Below are 16328 nucleotides of genomic sequence, written 5' to 3' on the forward strand. Positions count from 1 at the left end.
ACAAACAACTATGTATAAAATAAATAAGCAACAAGGATATATTGTGCAGTACAGGGAAATATAGCCATTATTTTGTAGTAACTTTGAATGGAGTATAACCTATAAAAATATTGAATTGCTATGTTGTACACCTGAAACTAATATAATATTGTCATATAATCAACTATACTTCAACAAATAAAATAAAAAAATTTAAAGAATGGGCAAAACTAATAAATGGTAATATAAATTTTAAAAAATAGAATTAATAGCCCAGGGGAATCTGATATGATCGCTGGACAGCTTGAAGGGTCCCTTTAGGTAAGTGATCATGAATTTAAAGTGAACAGTAATCATGGTTGTGTGTTTTCCTCCAACCATGTTCATTGCAAAAATGCTGAAACTCAGTAGGCAGAGATCTAGATTAAATCTAGGGTTATGATTTAGCCAAGAAAGTAAAATGAACTGAAAAGGTGGTAAGGGAACTGGGGGCAAATGCAAGGGAGTGGTTTTAATTACTGACCATGAAACAAACTGAGTAGGTGGGTGGGAAGTAAGGACAACAGAGAATGGGTGACATTTAAAAAAAATTTTTTTAACTAAAGGTAGGAATGTGATGGCTGGAGAATGCAGCATGTTGAGATAACAGAGTTTCAGTTACTGGTAATATAAGACAGAAGCTATGAAGGGAGCAAGTGACTGAGGAAAGGTGAAATTATTGTAGGAGAGGGGGGCAAGAACTGAGAGACCAGATATTCAAAGGATCATCTATGTGAATACTAAATCACAAGAATTATGACAGAAGTATTGCTAGAGTGGTAGAAAGCCTGGAGCTGAAATTTGCAACAAGGAGTAGTAGTGCATGGTATAATCTGATGTGAGGTGCAAAACTGAAAGTTTTGAGAATGGGAGGAAGAAAAGTCTAGAAACAGCTATGAGAAGCGCGAAGGGCATCTATTCTGGCAAAGGTCCCAGTGGTACTAGGACAGTAAGAGACAAAAGAGTCACCAGCAGCCACATCCTGTATTCTGCCCACCACACTCCCCCCCACACACCATCCTTTCTCATTTTCCTTTGCTTCTTGGTTGTCATCATCTGACTCATCAAAAACTACCAAAAAGAAGTGAGAAAATTCAAAACTCTCTGATACATCAAAGGTATTTTTTTAATATCATGACTGATTCATTCCCTATGTAGATCAAGCTGTTGTATTGTTACTAAATGGTTTTCCAGTCCTTGGCAAAGTATAGAATTTTCAAAATTTTGTAACTTAAAAGATATATGTTAGGGACTTCCCTGGTGGTCCAGTGGCAAAGAATCTATCTTACAATGCAGGGGACGGGGGTTCGATTCCTGGTCAGGGAACTAAGATCCCACATGCCACGGGTCAACTAAGCCCGCGTGTCACAACTACTGAGTTCACGTACCTCAATTAGAAAGCCCGCATGCCACAAACTACAGAGCCTACGCGACCTGGAGCCCACGCGCCACAACTAGAGAGAGAAAACCCACAGACCACAAATAGAGAGAAGCCCGCGTGCGGCAACTAGAGAGAAGATCACGTGTTACGACGAAGAGCCCGCATGCCCCAATGAAGATCCCAAGTGCTGCAACTAATACCCGATGCAACCAAAAATAAATTAATTAATAATAATAAATCTTTAAAAATATATATATATGTTAAGGGCTGGGGTGGGGGGTACTCCTTGTTTGATGTTACATGACATCACAGAATCCATAACAGAGCTAGAATGATCTTAGAAATCTTTCCAGTCTAACCCCTTAATTATTAATTACACATGAGGAAACTGATGCACAAAGAGATTGTGATTTGCGCACACAAAGTACATAAGAAAATACACAGTAGCAAATTTCAGGTCTCTGACTCCTGAATTCAGGGATAGTTCAGTAAAACTCCATTGCTTCCTAGTAAACAGAGAGGCAGAGCTGAGGCAGAAAACAAAGAGCTTCTGACTCCAAAAGCCCAAAATAAGACTTAATTTTGTTTAGGGCCTTAAGGTTTACATTGCGCTTCCACAGTTGCACCTTCTCCCTTGATGAATTATCATCACCTCCACAGAATAACTGACTGCTTCTCAGAGGGACATCCCCTCACAAAGTACCTTCCACTCTTTCCTTCCACACCGATTCCCTCACGAGCTGCCTCACTCACTCACTCTTCTCCACTTTTGTTGACGGCACACGTCCATTAAATGCAATTGTATAACCACGTCACTGCATCTACTGATCACCCCCAATCGCCACCTTTGTTTAACAAATATTAAGTGAACATCCACTTCATGCAAAACCCCGCGCGGTGGAGGATTCCAAGGGGCCCTGCTCTTGTGAAGCTTATGACTTCTTTGGGAAGAAAAGCAAGTAGACAAGTAGACAAGAAAACCACCTGCGAAGGTGGCAACAAGTGCTCTAACGGAGGTCTAACTATGCGAAGGAGCGGGGAAGCCTCCCCGCCACAGTGACCGCCACCCTCCGAGAACCACCACCATTTCTGAGGGACTGCCGGCTCCGGCCCAGTCATCCCTCACTCTGCCCCTTGACTGTCCGCCTCGTCACCTCACTGCCCTTTCTGGAACCTTCACTCATCTCCGGAACTGTTCTACTTTGTACCTCACACCGCGTGGCCGTCTTCTCTCCCTCAGCCTCAGAGGCTGTTCCTCCCCATCGCCTTAGCGGGTCTCCCCTCCCCACCTCTGTCCCCTGAAGGTCCCACCGTCTGCCCCCTACGACTCCCCAATCTGTCCCTCGCTCCCTCAGGTGTCTGCGGGTCCTCACGCGGGTGCTTCAGCTCCTCGGCCCCTCGCTCGGCGCGACGCTCTCGCTCCACCTCCTTCCCGGGCTCTGGCGCAACGAAGCCCCGCCCCCGGGTCACCTGACCGCCCTGATGCTCCGCCCACTGAGCACCCGGCGCTGGGTGATCGCGGGACCCAGGCTTCCTCGGATGCCGCCGCCACGGCCGCCTTGCAGGGGCTCCGGGGCTCCGGGGCTCCGGGCAGCGGCTGAGGTCGCCGCCGCCTCCGCCCGGACTAGAGAGCGCTGCGGCCGCACCCGTCTGCCCCACCTCATAAGGGCCTGTGACCTCACCCGGCCGGGGGTCGGCGGCCTGGACACGAGTGGCGGGGCTCATCTCCGAGCTTTCTCTCCTGCACCCTGGACCTCGATTTCTCCCTCCATCCTACACGCTCTCTGCTCTTCTGGTAGCTGTGTTCATTTTCCGGTCCGCTGTCCTTCCCCATCTGATCCCATTTCAATGTTATCTTCTATCCATCCTTTGAATACCTCCCGCCCTCCCTTTCTTCTAAAGCATTCCATCCTCCTTCGCTTCTATTACTTAGTAATGGACAGTGGCTCCAAGCCGTTTGTCCCACAACCTTACTGAGATTTGTTCTAGGCTGCCCTTCCGAGGACTAACTCTACTTTTGGAACAGATACTTTGTTTTTTTGCTGAAAATCAACTTTTCTTTTCATGCAGATGAACTGATATTGGTGAAAGAAAATACACAAAGCAATTGTTCATGGCTTTCCGCAGGAGTCCCTAAAACGTCGTATAAATCCAATTCGATGAAATTAATCGTCTTTAAGGTTTGTTAAAGTTGTAAATGCTCTGTCAAGCAGAGTGTTTTGAAAATAGACCACGATTTAAAGTATCTTTTCTTTACAAACATATAGGTAACATTGTTCACATTGATCGATCCAACGTGAGCTCTCTCCATTATTTACATGCGGCGAACAGCATGTGCTTTAGAGGCAGATGTATCCAAATTCAAATCCTGTTTATTCATTGCACCTGGTGGGGCAAATTACCCATGCTATCTAAGCCTTAATTTTCCCTGGATTGTGATAACTCAAAACTGTATGTGTAGTACCTAATATGTTACCATAGTTAATTCCTTCAGGGATACTGCTATGATCATTTGTACCTTAAACCCTGCTCTGTAGGCATTCTTTAGTACGTTCAAAATGTATACAGTTTATCTCCCTAAATAGTCCATATGTAATCTGAGTGCTGAGACCATGTCTTTTATTTCTGTAAATACCCGACTCTCCATTCCCTACTTCCCCACCCCCCCACCTTGTTTACAGTCACCTCTATTAATGACTCAGCCCATTTTCCACCAATTCATACAGCATCAGTTCCAAATGTGTAAGGACTCTAATGGCTGCAGTCTGTACGCTGATCAACAGACTATGAATGCTTTAAAAATCTCGAACACTTGTAGTTTTTTTAGCACTACATCTATTCATGAGCTAGTTAGGTACTGTATCAGTCAGTTTCATAGACCCCCCCCCCCCACAATAGCACCAACTATATATTAGTTAGGATTAGATTCTTTTGCCAGTAACAGAAAATTCCTAAATAATAGTTGACTAAGCAAGACAGAATTTTGTTTCTCTCTCACATTCAAGAGGTTCAGAGATAGTCACTCCAGGGCTAATGTGTACCATAGTTGCAGGTACATAGGCTTCTTCTATTGTATTGTTCCACTGGCTTCTGTTCCAGGGGTGATTTAATGGAGCTACCTCAGGGTATCTTTCAATCAGACTAAAGACTCTAAAAATTTTAAGGTTATGCTTCTCAGATCTTCTTATTTAAACAATAGGGCTTCTAAAAAGCTTAAGGCTTTTTTCCTTCGGCAGAAGCTCAAGGTAGAGAAAGATTTATCTCAAAGATACTTATGGATATATGGCTTTTAACTCATGGACTGAACCCCAGTAAGATTCACAGGAAATTCACAATTTTTAAAGAGAATTGTACTGTCAGAAACACTGCCAGCTTGGCCTCAAAGAGACAGAGAGAGTACAGAAAGAAAAGAGGCCTTTGGACCCTCATGTTCTATTAGCAGGGAGCAGGCTGAGAAAACTATTTAGGTGCAAACCATGGGCTACCTTTCATGAAAAACGGATGACTTAGAGGCTGTAACAAAGAGCCTACAGGGTAGAACCTAGAGCCAAGGAGAATTATTCTGAGGCCTTGAAGGTGGAACTGCAAACCTGTACCTGAGTGAATTTGAGAATTGCAATGGGCCAGGAACTTCTGCGCACCTCCTGTTTTCTGTTGGAACAGGAGTGTCTGTAGTAGTTATCCCATCTGTCCCACCATTTTACATTGGTTGTTGTAGGAAGGAAGCATATAGCTTCTTTAGTTCACAGGACTTCAGATTGAGAGGTACTCAAGTAGCTGTATATAAGGAATTCACCCAAGAAGCCTATCTACCCCTGGATGTATTTAGAGGATAAGACTCTGGACTTTGAGCTGATGCTTGTTAGTCTGCGACCTTGGGAGCTTCCTGGGGTGAAATCTGAAACCAGCCCCCCACATGAAGGGCAGGGAGAGACCAAAGAAAGAGGCAGACCACTCCACATTGGTAGGTGGCAGGTTTAATAAGCAAGGGAACCTACATACGAGGCTTGTCTTGGGAGGCTGCAAGACAAGTAGATTTCTGCACCCACCCACCAGAACCCTGAAAGTTTATATAGAGGCTCTGGGAAGCAGGGAGGGGCAGTACAGCAGTAGAGGATTAAGAAGTACAAACTATTATGTATAAAGTAAGCTAAAAGTACAGCACAGGGAGTATAGCCAATATTTTAAAATAACTATAAATGGAGTATAACCTTTAAAAATTGTGAATCACTCTATTGTAACTTATATAATATTGTACATCAACTATACTTCAACAAAATTTTTTTTTTTAATTTTAAGTTTATATAGAGGCTTTAACTAGGTTCAGTCATATATAACATCTGGACAGTCTCAACAACACCTTACTGTCTCAAGGCTACGTCCTTGAAAAAGTTCCCACTGTGGAAACAGTAGGCAAAATGTACATTCCAAGGACAGGCGAGGAAGTGAGGAAGCTCCAGTTGGCCAGGTTCAGCTTGTGGGTCATCCAGCAGTCTCATCTTCTTGATTACCTCCTCCAACAATGCTGTAATAGGGTAAGACTTGGGGGGCTTGGGAGGGGTGAGTTTATTTTGCATGTGGGAGGACTATAAATTTGTGACCACGGGACTTCCCTGGTGGACGAGTGCGTAAGACTCCACACTCCCAATGCAGGGGGCCCAGGTTTGATCCCTGGTCGGGGAACTAGATCCCACATGCATGCCACAACTAAGAGACCACATGCCACCACTAAGAGACCACATGCCACAACTAAGCAGTCCACATGAACAACTAAGAAGTCTGCATGCTGCTGCAGCAAAGAGCCCGAATGCTGCAGCTAAGACCCGGCACAGCCAAAATAAATAAATAAATAAATGTTTTAAAAAAATAATAATTTGTGACCAGAGGGTGGACTGTGATGATTTTTAAAATATGTCCACAAATACTTTGATGCTTGTATTAGTTTTCCATTGCTACTGTAGCAAATTACCACAAACATCATGGTTCATGGTAAAAAACAGCAATTTTTTACCTTACATTTATGGAGGTCAGAAGTCCTAAATGGGTCTTACACGGCTAAAATCAAAGGCTGCATTCCTTCTGGAGGCTCTAGAGGAAAATCCGTTCTTACCTTTGCCAGCATCTAAGGGCTGTGTTCATTCCTTGACACATGGCCATAACACTCTGACCTGCTTCCATGATTACATTTACTACTCTCATTCTGATACTCTTGCCTTCCTCTTATAAGGACTCTTGTGATTAAATTAATTCTACCCAGATAATCCATGATAATTTCCCTATCTCAAGATACTTAATTACATCAACAAAGTTCTTTATTCCATGTAAGGTAGCATATTCACTGGTTCTGGGGATTAAGATATGGATATTTTTGGCTGGGGGTGGGAGTGGTCACAGGCAATGGTTTTGTCTACCACAAAGTTTTTCTTTTCAAGAAGAGGCATCTAGTTCCCTCCCCTTGAATGTGGGCTAGATTTAGTGAGCTATTTATAATAAAGAGTATGGCAGAAGTGATGATGTGACACTTAAAAAAACTAATAAAAGACATGGCAGCTTTCTCCTTGCTCTCTCTTGGATTCCTCACTTGTGGAAAAGCCAGATGACATGCCACGTGAACACTCAAGCAGTCCTATGGAAATGTCCTATTGTCTATAGCCAGCATGGAACTGATGCCTCCTGCCAACAGCCATGTGAATAAACCATCCTGGAAGAGGATCCTCCAGCCCCTTTGAACCTTCCGTTGACTGCACCTCTGGCCAACAGCTTGACTACAACCTCTTGAGAGACTCTGAGACAGAACCACCCAGCTAAGCCATTCTTGAATTCCTGAACACAAGAAGTGTGTTTGCAAGATAGTGTTTGTTGTTTTAAGCTGCTAAAATTGTGTGGTAATTTGTTATACAGTAGTAATCCCCTAGGTCACATCTTGATCCATGATGTCTGCTTACAGTCTAGCCATCATCTCTACATTCCAGCCTGCAGGAAGAAGGAAGGGGAGAAGAAAGTCACGCTCCCTCCCTTAAGTGGCACTTTCTGGAAGTTGTGTGCACCTCTTTCATTAACATCTGTCAACAGATGGCCATCACACACCTAGCTTCAAGAGAGGCTAGGAAACAGTATTTATTCTGAGCAGCCATGTGTCCAGCTAAAAATTAGGAGTTCTAGTACTATGTGAAAAGGTGAAAACAGATACTGGAGCACAATTAGTAATCTCTGTCACAGTGGGTGATTATAAGGGTACCGAAAAGTAAAGTCTGGCATAGATCCATCAACATTTTTCCTTTTTCTTAACAAAATATTTCCATCGGCCATCACATGATATTTATACAGGCATTCACTCTGACCTCTCCAAAGAATCATGCCTATTGTGCTTGAGTCACAAAAAAACTAATATATTAGGTAAAACACAATGAATTGTGAAACTTTTTCCTTTCAAAGATATTTTCAGGGACACTGTTAAAGAATAATTTACAATGGAGGTTTTGCCTAAAGTCTCTTAAATTTCCTAAATGTTGCTTTCTAGATACTTACATTCCGTGTGCATTCTTTGGTGTACTGTCAGAAAATACACAGCTAATGAAAAATATTTCCTCTATGCAAGAGGCTGGAGAGACATCACTATGACATTAGCAGCTGCAAGGAACACAGTCATGTTCCTGATCTATAATTTTCCTTTCACACACAATCCATTCTTGGATACCCACAGTAAGTGGATTTTTAAAATTTTATTTAACAGCATGGTTAACCCCGATCAAAAGGTTTAAAACTGCCTCCTTGTGTGCTTTAATCAAACTAAAACAAATTAGGAAAATGTATTTCCAGAATATATTATATTACAAAACCAAGTAGAAATTATTTTTCAACAAGTATTAAATAGCTTATCTGCAAAGCATATATTATTGTTTCCTTACATCATTGTGAAAAACGAGGGCATTGTAATTCCAAGAGAATCTGCTTATAATTGGTCCCAGTGGTCATTAGATGTCTATTATAATAGAATTCAAACTACAGAGGTCAAGAGTTAAAGGATTACACGTATACTTGACATATTGCTTTCCATCTCATTTTCACATAAAGTCCTCCATTTTCATCCATTTAGTCATCAGTTACCATGACGTAAATAAAACAATGAATCTTACAAAATTTCACCATATAAGGACTCAGTCTAGGTTCACATAATCTTTTTATGATGACATGTACTGTATTGTGTTTTTAAAAATGTACATTACGTAAGGAATGTAAGACCCAAAGGCAAAGATAATAAATGTTCTATAAAGTACTTCAATGCCACACTGTCAGTGCTTAATAAATTTTAAATAGCAAAAAGTGAAGTTACAAATTCTAAAGTCTTATTCTGGCATCCTATTGGATGATACTGTTAATAATTAAGATTTTGATCCTATCTCCTGTGAATTAATGCAGTAAGAGTATTTTTTTGCCTCAGCTTGGTACACACAAAAGGTTTTCTTCTATGCCAGCCAAGTATCCTGTTAGCGTTTTTTTTCCCTGTGATTCTGATCTATTCTTTTAGTTTTTCATGGGAATTTGTGGCTGTGAGTGAACCCAATAAGCCTGTGATTACTTAACTTGGAAAATGGATTGAAAGTAGACTTTCATTTTGTGTGGGTAGATATTTGGTTTTCTTAATCTATCAGCCAAGGTATGTTCTTAATCCTTTAGTAACTGAGCTGACTTATTGTAAACTTCTTTCTAAGCCAGAAAGGATAGGTATGTGATTCCTTAAATCAGTGGTTCTCAAACTTGAGCATGCAAAAAAATCACCAGGGGGACTTAGATCATCTGGTCCTAGGGCTGACACTTTGAAACCCACTGCCTTAAATAAAAGTTGGAGTTTGGAAGAAGTTGATTCCAAGCTTCATGGATGACTTTGAGGGGTTCAAGACTTCAGTGGAGGAAGTCATTACAGGCGTGCTGGAAATAGTGAGAGAACTAGAATTAGAAATGGAGCCTGAAGATGGGACTGAATTGCTGCAATCTCATGATAAAACTTGAACAATGAGGAGTTGCTCCTTATAGATGAGCAAAGAAAGTGGTTTCTTGAGATGGAATCAACTCTGGGTGAAGATGCTGTGAAAATTGTTGAAATGACAGCAAAGGGTTTAGAATATTACACAAACTTAGCTGATGAGAAAGAAGCAGCAAGGTTTGAGAGGACTGACTCATTTTGAAAGTTCTACTGTGGGTAAAATGCTATCAAACAGTATTGCATACTACAGAAAAATCATTTGTCAAAGCAAGAGTCAATCAATGTGGTGAACTTCATTGTTGTCTTATTTTAAGAAATTGTCACACCCTCCCCAGTCTTCAGCAGCCACCACCCTGAACAATCAGCAGCCATCAGTATTGAGACAAGACCCTCCACCCGCAGAAAGATTAGGACTCGCTGAAGGCTCAGATGATGGTTAGCAGTTTTTAGCAATAAAGCATTTTTTAATTAAAAAATAAAAAAATAAAAGTTGGGCATTTAAATGGTCCTGTAAGTAATTTGCCATTAAGCCTTTATTTTACTAATTTATGCTTCCTGCAGACAAAACCTAGACTAAATTGACAGTTCTGTTGAGATTATACAAGTTCCTAAAAAATCTCCAATTAAAAAAACAAAACTCTGACTCTCATAACAGTAAAAATGTACTCATTTTGTTACTAAAGTCTAAAGAAAAGCTCTAGGTTCCAAAACTAACTTCAGTTCCCGGAATCGTCATCATTCTGTTACATTTGGAAGCACACTTGTTCTAAAATAATCATTTGTGAGGCAATGACACTCTTATTCACCCAAAGGAAACAGAAATAACAACACAGGAAGCACTGGGCAGCCTTAAGCCAATTCTTTTTGGAAAGCACATTTAATTCACCATTGCACAACTCAAACAGAGGAGGTGGTTAGGAAGTCAGGAAGGTAATTTCAACCAGGAATATTTAACAAAGAGAAATATCTTGAAATCATGAATGTTCTAGGAATATCTGAGAGGTAAAGAACTGACTTCTTATGTGACAACTTGTCAGGAATGTTCAAAATTTCCCATTATTGTCCACAGACCCTGAGATTGAACGTAAAATATCTCCAAAAGAGCTAGGCACAAATAACTTCTTCGGGCTGTTTTGTCTGAGGCTAAAATACTATTTTGATGTTCACCCTACACAATGCCAAAACTGACTGCTCTTTGCTATCTCGGGAGCACAGCTACAGCTTCTCCCCACATACAAACAGTACTGATCTTCAAAGACTATGAGCCTCATTCCAGAAACTCAGACAAGATTCTTACTGTTTTTTTCATCCTTTGAATACATGTTCCTCCTCCTTTGATACAGTTTCTTCATATAAACCATTTTATCTAAAGAAAGTGACCAACTGTTACTCCAGTGGAGTCTCTTCTCAGTAGCCAAAGGTTATAGTTAGATTCTAAACTTCTTGGATTCATGATCATCCCTCCCCGTTTATCCCTCTACAACATTACCATCCTCAACAGGAAGGTGTAATCCACGAGTGAGGCAGGGCTCGGTCATCTGTCCTGTTCCTAATCCCAAGGCTTATTCTCAATGTTAACACATGGATACAGAAGACACATTGCAGCTCCTTCTTATGGAGTCCTCTTCCCCAATTCGTGGATGAAACCATGTGCAAAGTGAACAAAGAAATAATAACTAAGTGGAGCTTAAGTGCTACACCAGGAGATGTAACTACCAACAACAGTTGGAAAAGGGGTTCTGTGAGATGACAGAATGAAGCTTTTTCATTGAGAAAGGTGATATGGGATGACACCTGCTCTTGCCAGAGCCAGGTCTCCCAACTGAAAAAACAAACAGTATCAACATCCCACAGAATCCTGACTGCATGTCTGATGCCACAGTAAGTCCCAGCATCACAGACTATTGATACTGAAAGAGACCGCCTAGACTGGCTGGTCCAAACCCATCATTTTTCAAACTAGAAAACTGAGCCCCAGGAAAAAGAAAGTAACTTGCCTTAAGGTTAAAGTTCCTTAGCTGCAACACTGAGGCCAGGACTTAGATTTTCTGACCATCAGACCACTGTTTTTAGGCCCTCCCCTTTTTCTTGGGGAGTGGTGGTGGTGGTTAACGTTGAACGAATGTAAACACCAATGGAGTTTTTCTGCTTTTGCTAGAAAAAAAGAACAGCCCATTTACCTCCTCCTGCTTGGGAAAGGTCCAGCATGTCCATGTGTCTATCCCTGCAGGCTTCAGGGATGAGAGAGCCCTTACAGACCCAGCAACTGGGCAGCAACTTGCTATGAATGACGCCAAGTGGGAGTGTCTGCATCCAGCCCAGGTCTGTGTGGCTTTTCACCCTTTTCTTCTTCATCATCAAATAAAATTACAAATATAATGCAAGTGTGTTTATATCTATGCTCCTTTAGATTAAACAAGCCTCATCATGGTTTCAGGTGCCCCAATGAGAAAAATAAAACAAAATTGCACTTGTGGCCTCTCAGATTAAAGACTGAGCTAAAATGAGGTTGCCCGGCCCATAGGAGAATGGGCCACACACGCTGATACGACTGGCCCGTCATTCCACCCTGGCACTTATGCCCAGCAGACTCAAAGACCCGTGGGAATGACGCCTTCACAAGACACCCAAGAGGTAGATAAATGCAATCAGCCCCATGGGTGGACGCAGCACACAGAAGCACAGGGTTGGGTGTGTGGAGGTGCCTTGGACACGAGACAGAAGGCCTGAAGGGTGAGGCCAGACCTCTGGCTCTAACCATAGCACTCTCCCTGGAAGGAAAAGCTTCTGGTCATGAGAGAAATTCCCAGTATGTAGCAAATGTCTATAGTAGTGAGAGGGTGGAATAGGAGGTAAAGAGGTGTTGCTGGTCTAAGGGTGACACACTTTTTCTACACGAATCACTAGGGTAGAGCTGTCAATGAGGCAAATCTGAAGGGTTAGGATTATGAACTGGGGAACTCGGGCACCTTAACCCCAGGTCATGCATGACCCGTGGGTGACCCTGCCATTCTCACTCTCAACAGACCGAAGAATAGGTAGCAAGGACTTCCTTTAGGAGAGAACCATGCTGGATTGAGGTGATGGCAAAGACAGGCAGCTCTGATGGTTCAGCTCTCCCCGGATTTCTCCTTCTGCCTGAGGGAAGGGAGAGGAGCTAGGGGCATGGATGACACAGCAAGGCTGCAAAGCCTGGCAGTTCCTACCAGAGCTGCTGAGAGTCAGGCCCAAGAACCACAAACACAGGGTAAACCAAGGTCCCTTTCTCTGAAATGAGAGGCCTTGGCCCTGCCCTCCTCTTTAAGAGAATGGCCTGAGAAGGAAAGCTGGCTTCCCACTGAGGTAATGAAGAATACCTGCTCAGCTACTAGGTCACCCTCAGGTTAAGCAGGTAGACTCCCTGAAGGAGGCGTTCTGAGGACAAAGGCGAGGAGCTCTGCTTATCTGGGACACATCACAAGTTTTAAGTTACACACTCTCCCACACGCAGCACACTCACATGCACACACGCACAGAGACCCACATTCTTCCAACCCACCCCACTCCAAGCCCCCAATTCCGCCCCCACAGGTATTGCCCCTGTAAACACGACAGCAGAGACACCCGCAATCCTGGGACAGTCTGATAGTGATCTGAGGATGACTGCCTGTCATTAAGTGCCCCGATAGGTGATGTTGGTGAAGGTGGACGTGGCCTCTTTATACAGTGGGTTGTTGGCCTGCGGAAAGAACAGAAAAGTGTCTTACAGCAAATTCCTCAATTCTTCCCTACCCTCAGGGTTTACACGTCATCTGAGATGTTGACCCAAGACACTCTTCTCTGGGATACACCATCGATGGACTGCTTGATGCTCATGGTACTCACACATTTGCTCTTAAGGAGGGAATGGATAGGAAATAAGAGGACAGATAAAGTGGAATGCTATCTTGCCACCATGCCTAAGGGGTTAAATTCAGCCCATCACTTTTGGTGATCCCAAAACACTACAAGATAGTTTTTAGCCAATACTTCCTATTTCCTCCCTCCCTATGAACTCTCTCTTTTGCCTTTCTCCCTTTTTTTCTTTGTTGTGACTGTGATTGGGAGTGTGGGCAGAGAAGAGAAATGTAGCAGGTGGTGGCTGGAACATATAGGACCACATTTGCTCAAATAATTCTTAATCTGTTTTCATCTCATCCCTCAAGCACTACCCACAAACTGTCACGTTATCAGGAAAAAGGCCCTCACAATAATTTGGTTTCCCAAATTATTTTCTAACAAAAAGAGACAATTCCCATTAGGTCTAGTAGTCCTTAGTGGTAGCCTCAAGAAACAGAGCACATTCTCATGTGCCTCAGAGAGTCAGGATTTCTACATCATCTGAACAGAAACATCTCAGTTTCTTGGGACCCTTGAGTACAATGGCCTGAGGTCACCATCAAATGGGAACAAACTTTCAGCCTAACCTCAGGTATTCAGGGAGTCGGTCATTTGGAAGGTCCAGAAAAAAGTTAAAATGTGGAACACGAGCCAAAGGAGAATAGAGTAAACTTAAGTATACAGAAGGTTCTCCATAAATGCTTGTTTGACTGGATTCAATCAGGATAAACTTCAGGGAGCGTACTTTTAAGAGGCTGACCCAAAATAATTCCTATCATAACCTAATTCCCTCCCACAATCAGGAAAGCTGCTTAACTTCTCTATACTCAGTTTCTTGGTCTATAAAATGGGAATAATAATGTTACCTACCACACAGGGCTGTTATAGAGATGAAATAAATTAATACGTAAAAAGCATTTAGAACAGTTCCTGGTAAATCCTCAGTAAATGTTAGTTATTATTATCTGTCTCTGTTTGTCTTTAATGCTTTCATCAATAGTGTATCATGTATTACTATATGTCCTCAGTGTAGGATTCTCAAGTTTGTCCTGTCTCCCTCACTCAGAGAATAAGTTTCCTTTTCATCACTTCGCAGTGTCCAGAGCAGAGCTGAGCCCTCTCTGTGCTCAGCTGGTACTCACTGATGCGGTAGAGAGAGAATCGGGTGGTTTCCAAGAAGCATACGGACAACAGGACAGTTAGACCATCTCTCAATTTCCAGAACAGAGGCTAACTGGGAAACTATGGTGCTGGCTGATGCTGGCCACCCTAAATAAGCATCTGCTGCTTCCTCTTGAGACCCTTGAACCAGCGACTTAGGACAATGCCCAGCTCAGCCCAGCCTCTTACTGTGTCCCATTTGGCTCTGGCTCTCTCTTCCTCAAATTTAGCAAACTCCTTCCGGTCATGGATGGTAATGAGGAGCTTCCAGATGAGCAGAGTAGCAAGGCCGATGAGCAGAATGGCCCCCATCACTGAAAGCAGGACCACCAGGATGTCAGGGCCCTTGGGACACTCTGTCAGGAGAGAGCACAGAGCAGGGTGGTTGGCAATGGAACAGGAATCATTCGAATTGGCTATAAATAAGATCTTCTTGACAAAGTAATGAAGTATTGGGTTGGCCAAAAAGTTCGTTCGGGTTTTTCTGGCCAATGTCATGAAAAACCTGAATGAACTTTTTGCCCAACTCACACTAGAAAGTTATCTAAAGGGAACAGGACTTATAAAATAAGCCAATTAATTTTTTAAAGGAGGGGGGTACAAGCTTTAGAGCAGCAATAATCTGTCCTGATTGTTTTAAATGAGAGGTTGTTAGTTGGTCACCCACAGGCGGAATCTAGCCTACTGTGTGAGTCCCCACAATTGGTTTTTGTTTTTTAATTTTTTTTAATAAATTTATTTATTTTTGGCTGCGTGGGGTCTTTGTTGCTGTGCGAGGGCTTTCTCCAGTTGCGCAAGCGGGGGCTACTCTTCGCTGCGGCGCGCGGACTTCTCATTGCGGTGGCTTCTCTTGTTGTGGAACACGGACTCAAGAGTGCAGGCTCAGTAGTTGTGGCGCATGGACTTAGTTGCTCCGCGGCATGTGGGATCCTCCCGGACCAGGTCTCGAACCCGTGTCCCCTGCATTGGCAGGTGGATTCTTAACCACTACACCACCAGGGAAGACCCACACAGTTGTTTATTAAAAATTTGATTTTGTGGGCAACATTGAATAGTCAGGAGATTCTCCCCTTAGAATTTCAGATTCTTCTTCTCTTTAAAAAAAAAGTCAAAAGACCTAGAACCACTGAACCTATATTTTTATAGGGTTGTAAATGGCTAGGGCTGAGGAGCAGCTGCCCCTTTTAGATGGGACACATTTTTTAGTTTGCCAGACTCCTCACTACTCCCTCTTTTCTCCACTAAACAGAGGCAAAGTGTGACTTGCCATTGAGTCTGTGCCACTGTGGGCTTTGGAGCCAGACTGCCTGGGTGTGAATCCTGGCTTTCCACTTACTCTGCTATGTGACCTTTGATAAATTATTTAACCTTTCTGGTGTCTGTTTCCCATTTCTCCATCTCTAACAGTAATAGCCCTGACTTCAAACCTTTATTATGAGGAATAATTAAGTTAAATATATCGAAAGAACTCAGAACAGTGCCTGGCAGAGCCAGTGCTCGATAAATATCAGCTCCCATTATTACTGGTGCCCCTGTTACACGTGGCTGTTTTCCCTAATTTACTTACCCAGCTCCTGTAGGCATTTGAGTTAGCTGCCCTGGTTCAGATATCTAACATCCCCGAGGGCTGGGAACCAATGACAATTTTAGCATACTTTGAGACTAGGAGGCTTGCCAGCCAAGACAATATTTTGGGTTTCTTCCCAAAATATTTAGTCATCCAAAATCCTAACCCTATTGAGAACCGACTTCCTGTTCAATCCCAGTCAACAACCAACATAAACAGAGGTACGTCACCCCTCTGAGGGCCAAGATGAGTATGCTCTGAATAGCTCTGCTTCCCATCAACCACAGACGTCTGATGAGTGACCTCGCTCCGGTAACTTCTCAGGTGTTATGTAATTAGGTGTTTGTATATGTGAGTAC

The 16328-nt window shown here is 42.8% G+C and overlaps 2 protein-coding genes across 7 annotated transcripts in view; both read right to left on the bottom strand.

Moving 5' to 3' along the window:
• EFCAB3 (EF-hand calcium binding domain 3) overlaps positions 1–2823 on the bottom strand; it is an 84393-nt gene extending 81570 nt beyond the window's left edge. For 4 of the 5 annotated variants that reach the window (XM_070044527.1, XM_070044528.1, XM_060291041.1 and 1 more), the window contains exon 1: positions 2773–2823. The gene's annotated coding sequence lies outside the window, so the exon portion shown is untranslated. Of the gene's footprint in view, positions 1–2710 lie in introns of all 5 variants that reach the window. The other variant, XM_060291040.1, reaches the window with a different exon arrangement.
• A 5066-nt stretch (positions 2824–7889) lies between these two features.
• Positions 7890–16328, bottom strand: part of ITGB3 (integrin subunit beta 3) — a 54112-nt gene continuing 45673 nt past the window's right edge. Inside the window, exons 14-16 of one of the 2 annotated variants that reach the window (XR_009560401.2) lie at positions 14592–14758; positions 10873–13101; positions 7890–9328 (exon numbers count right to left, since the gene is read on the bottom strand). Coding sequence is in view for 1 of the 2 variants with exons in the window: in XM_060290772.1 (XP_060146755.1) it covers positions 13036–13101; positions 14592–14758 (233 nt within the window). In the remaining variant the exon portion in view is untranslated. Of the gene's footprint in view, positions 9329–9370; positions 13102–14591; positions 14759–16328 lie in introns of those variants that run through there. The other variant, XM_060290772.1, reaches the window with a different exon arrangement.

This window comes from Globicephala melas, chromosome 20 (genome assembly GCF_963455315.2).
Source record: "Globicephala melas chromosome 20, mGloMel1.2, whole genome shotgun sequence".
In the NCBI taxonomy this organism is placed as follows: Eukaryota; Metazoa; Chordata; class Mammalia; order Artiodactyla; family Delphinidae; genus Globicephala; species Globicephala melas.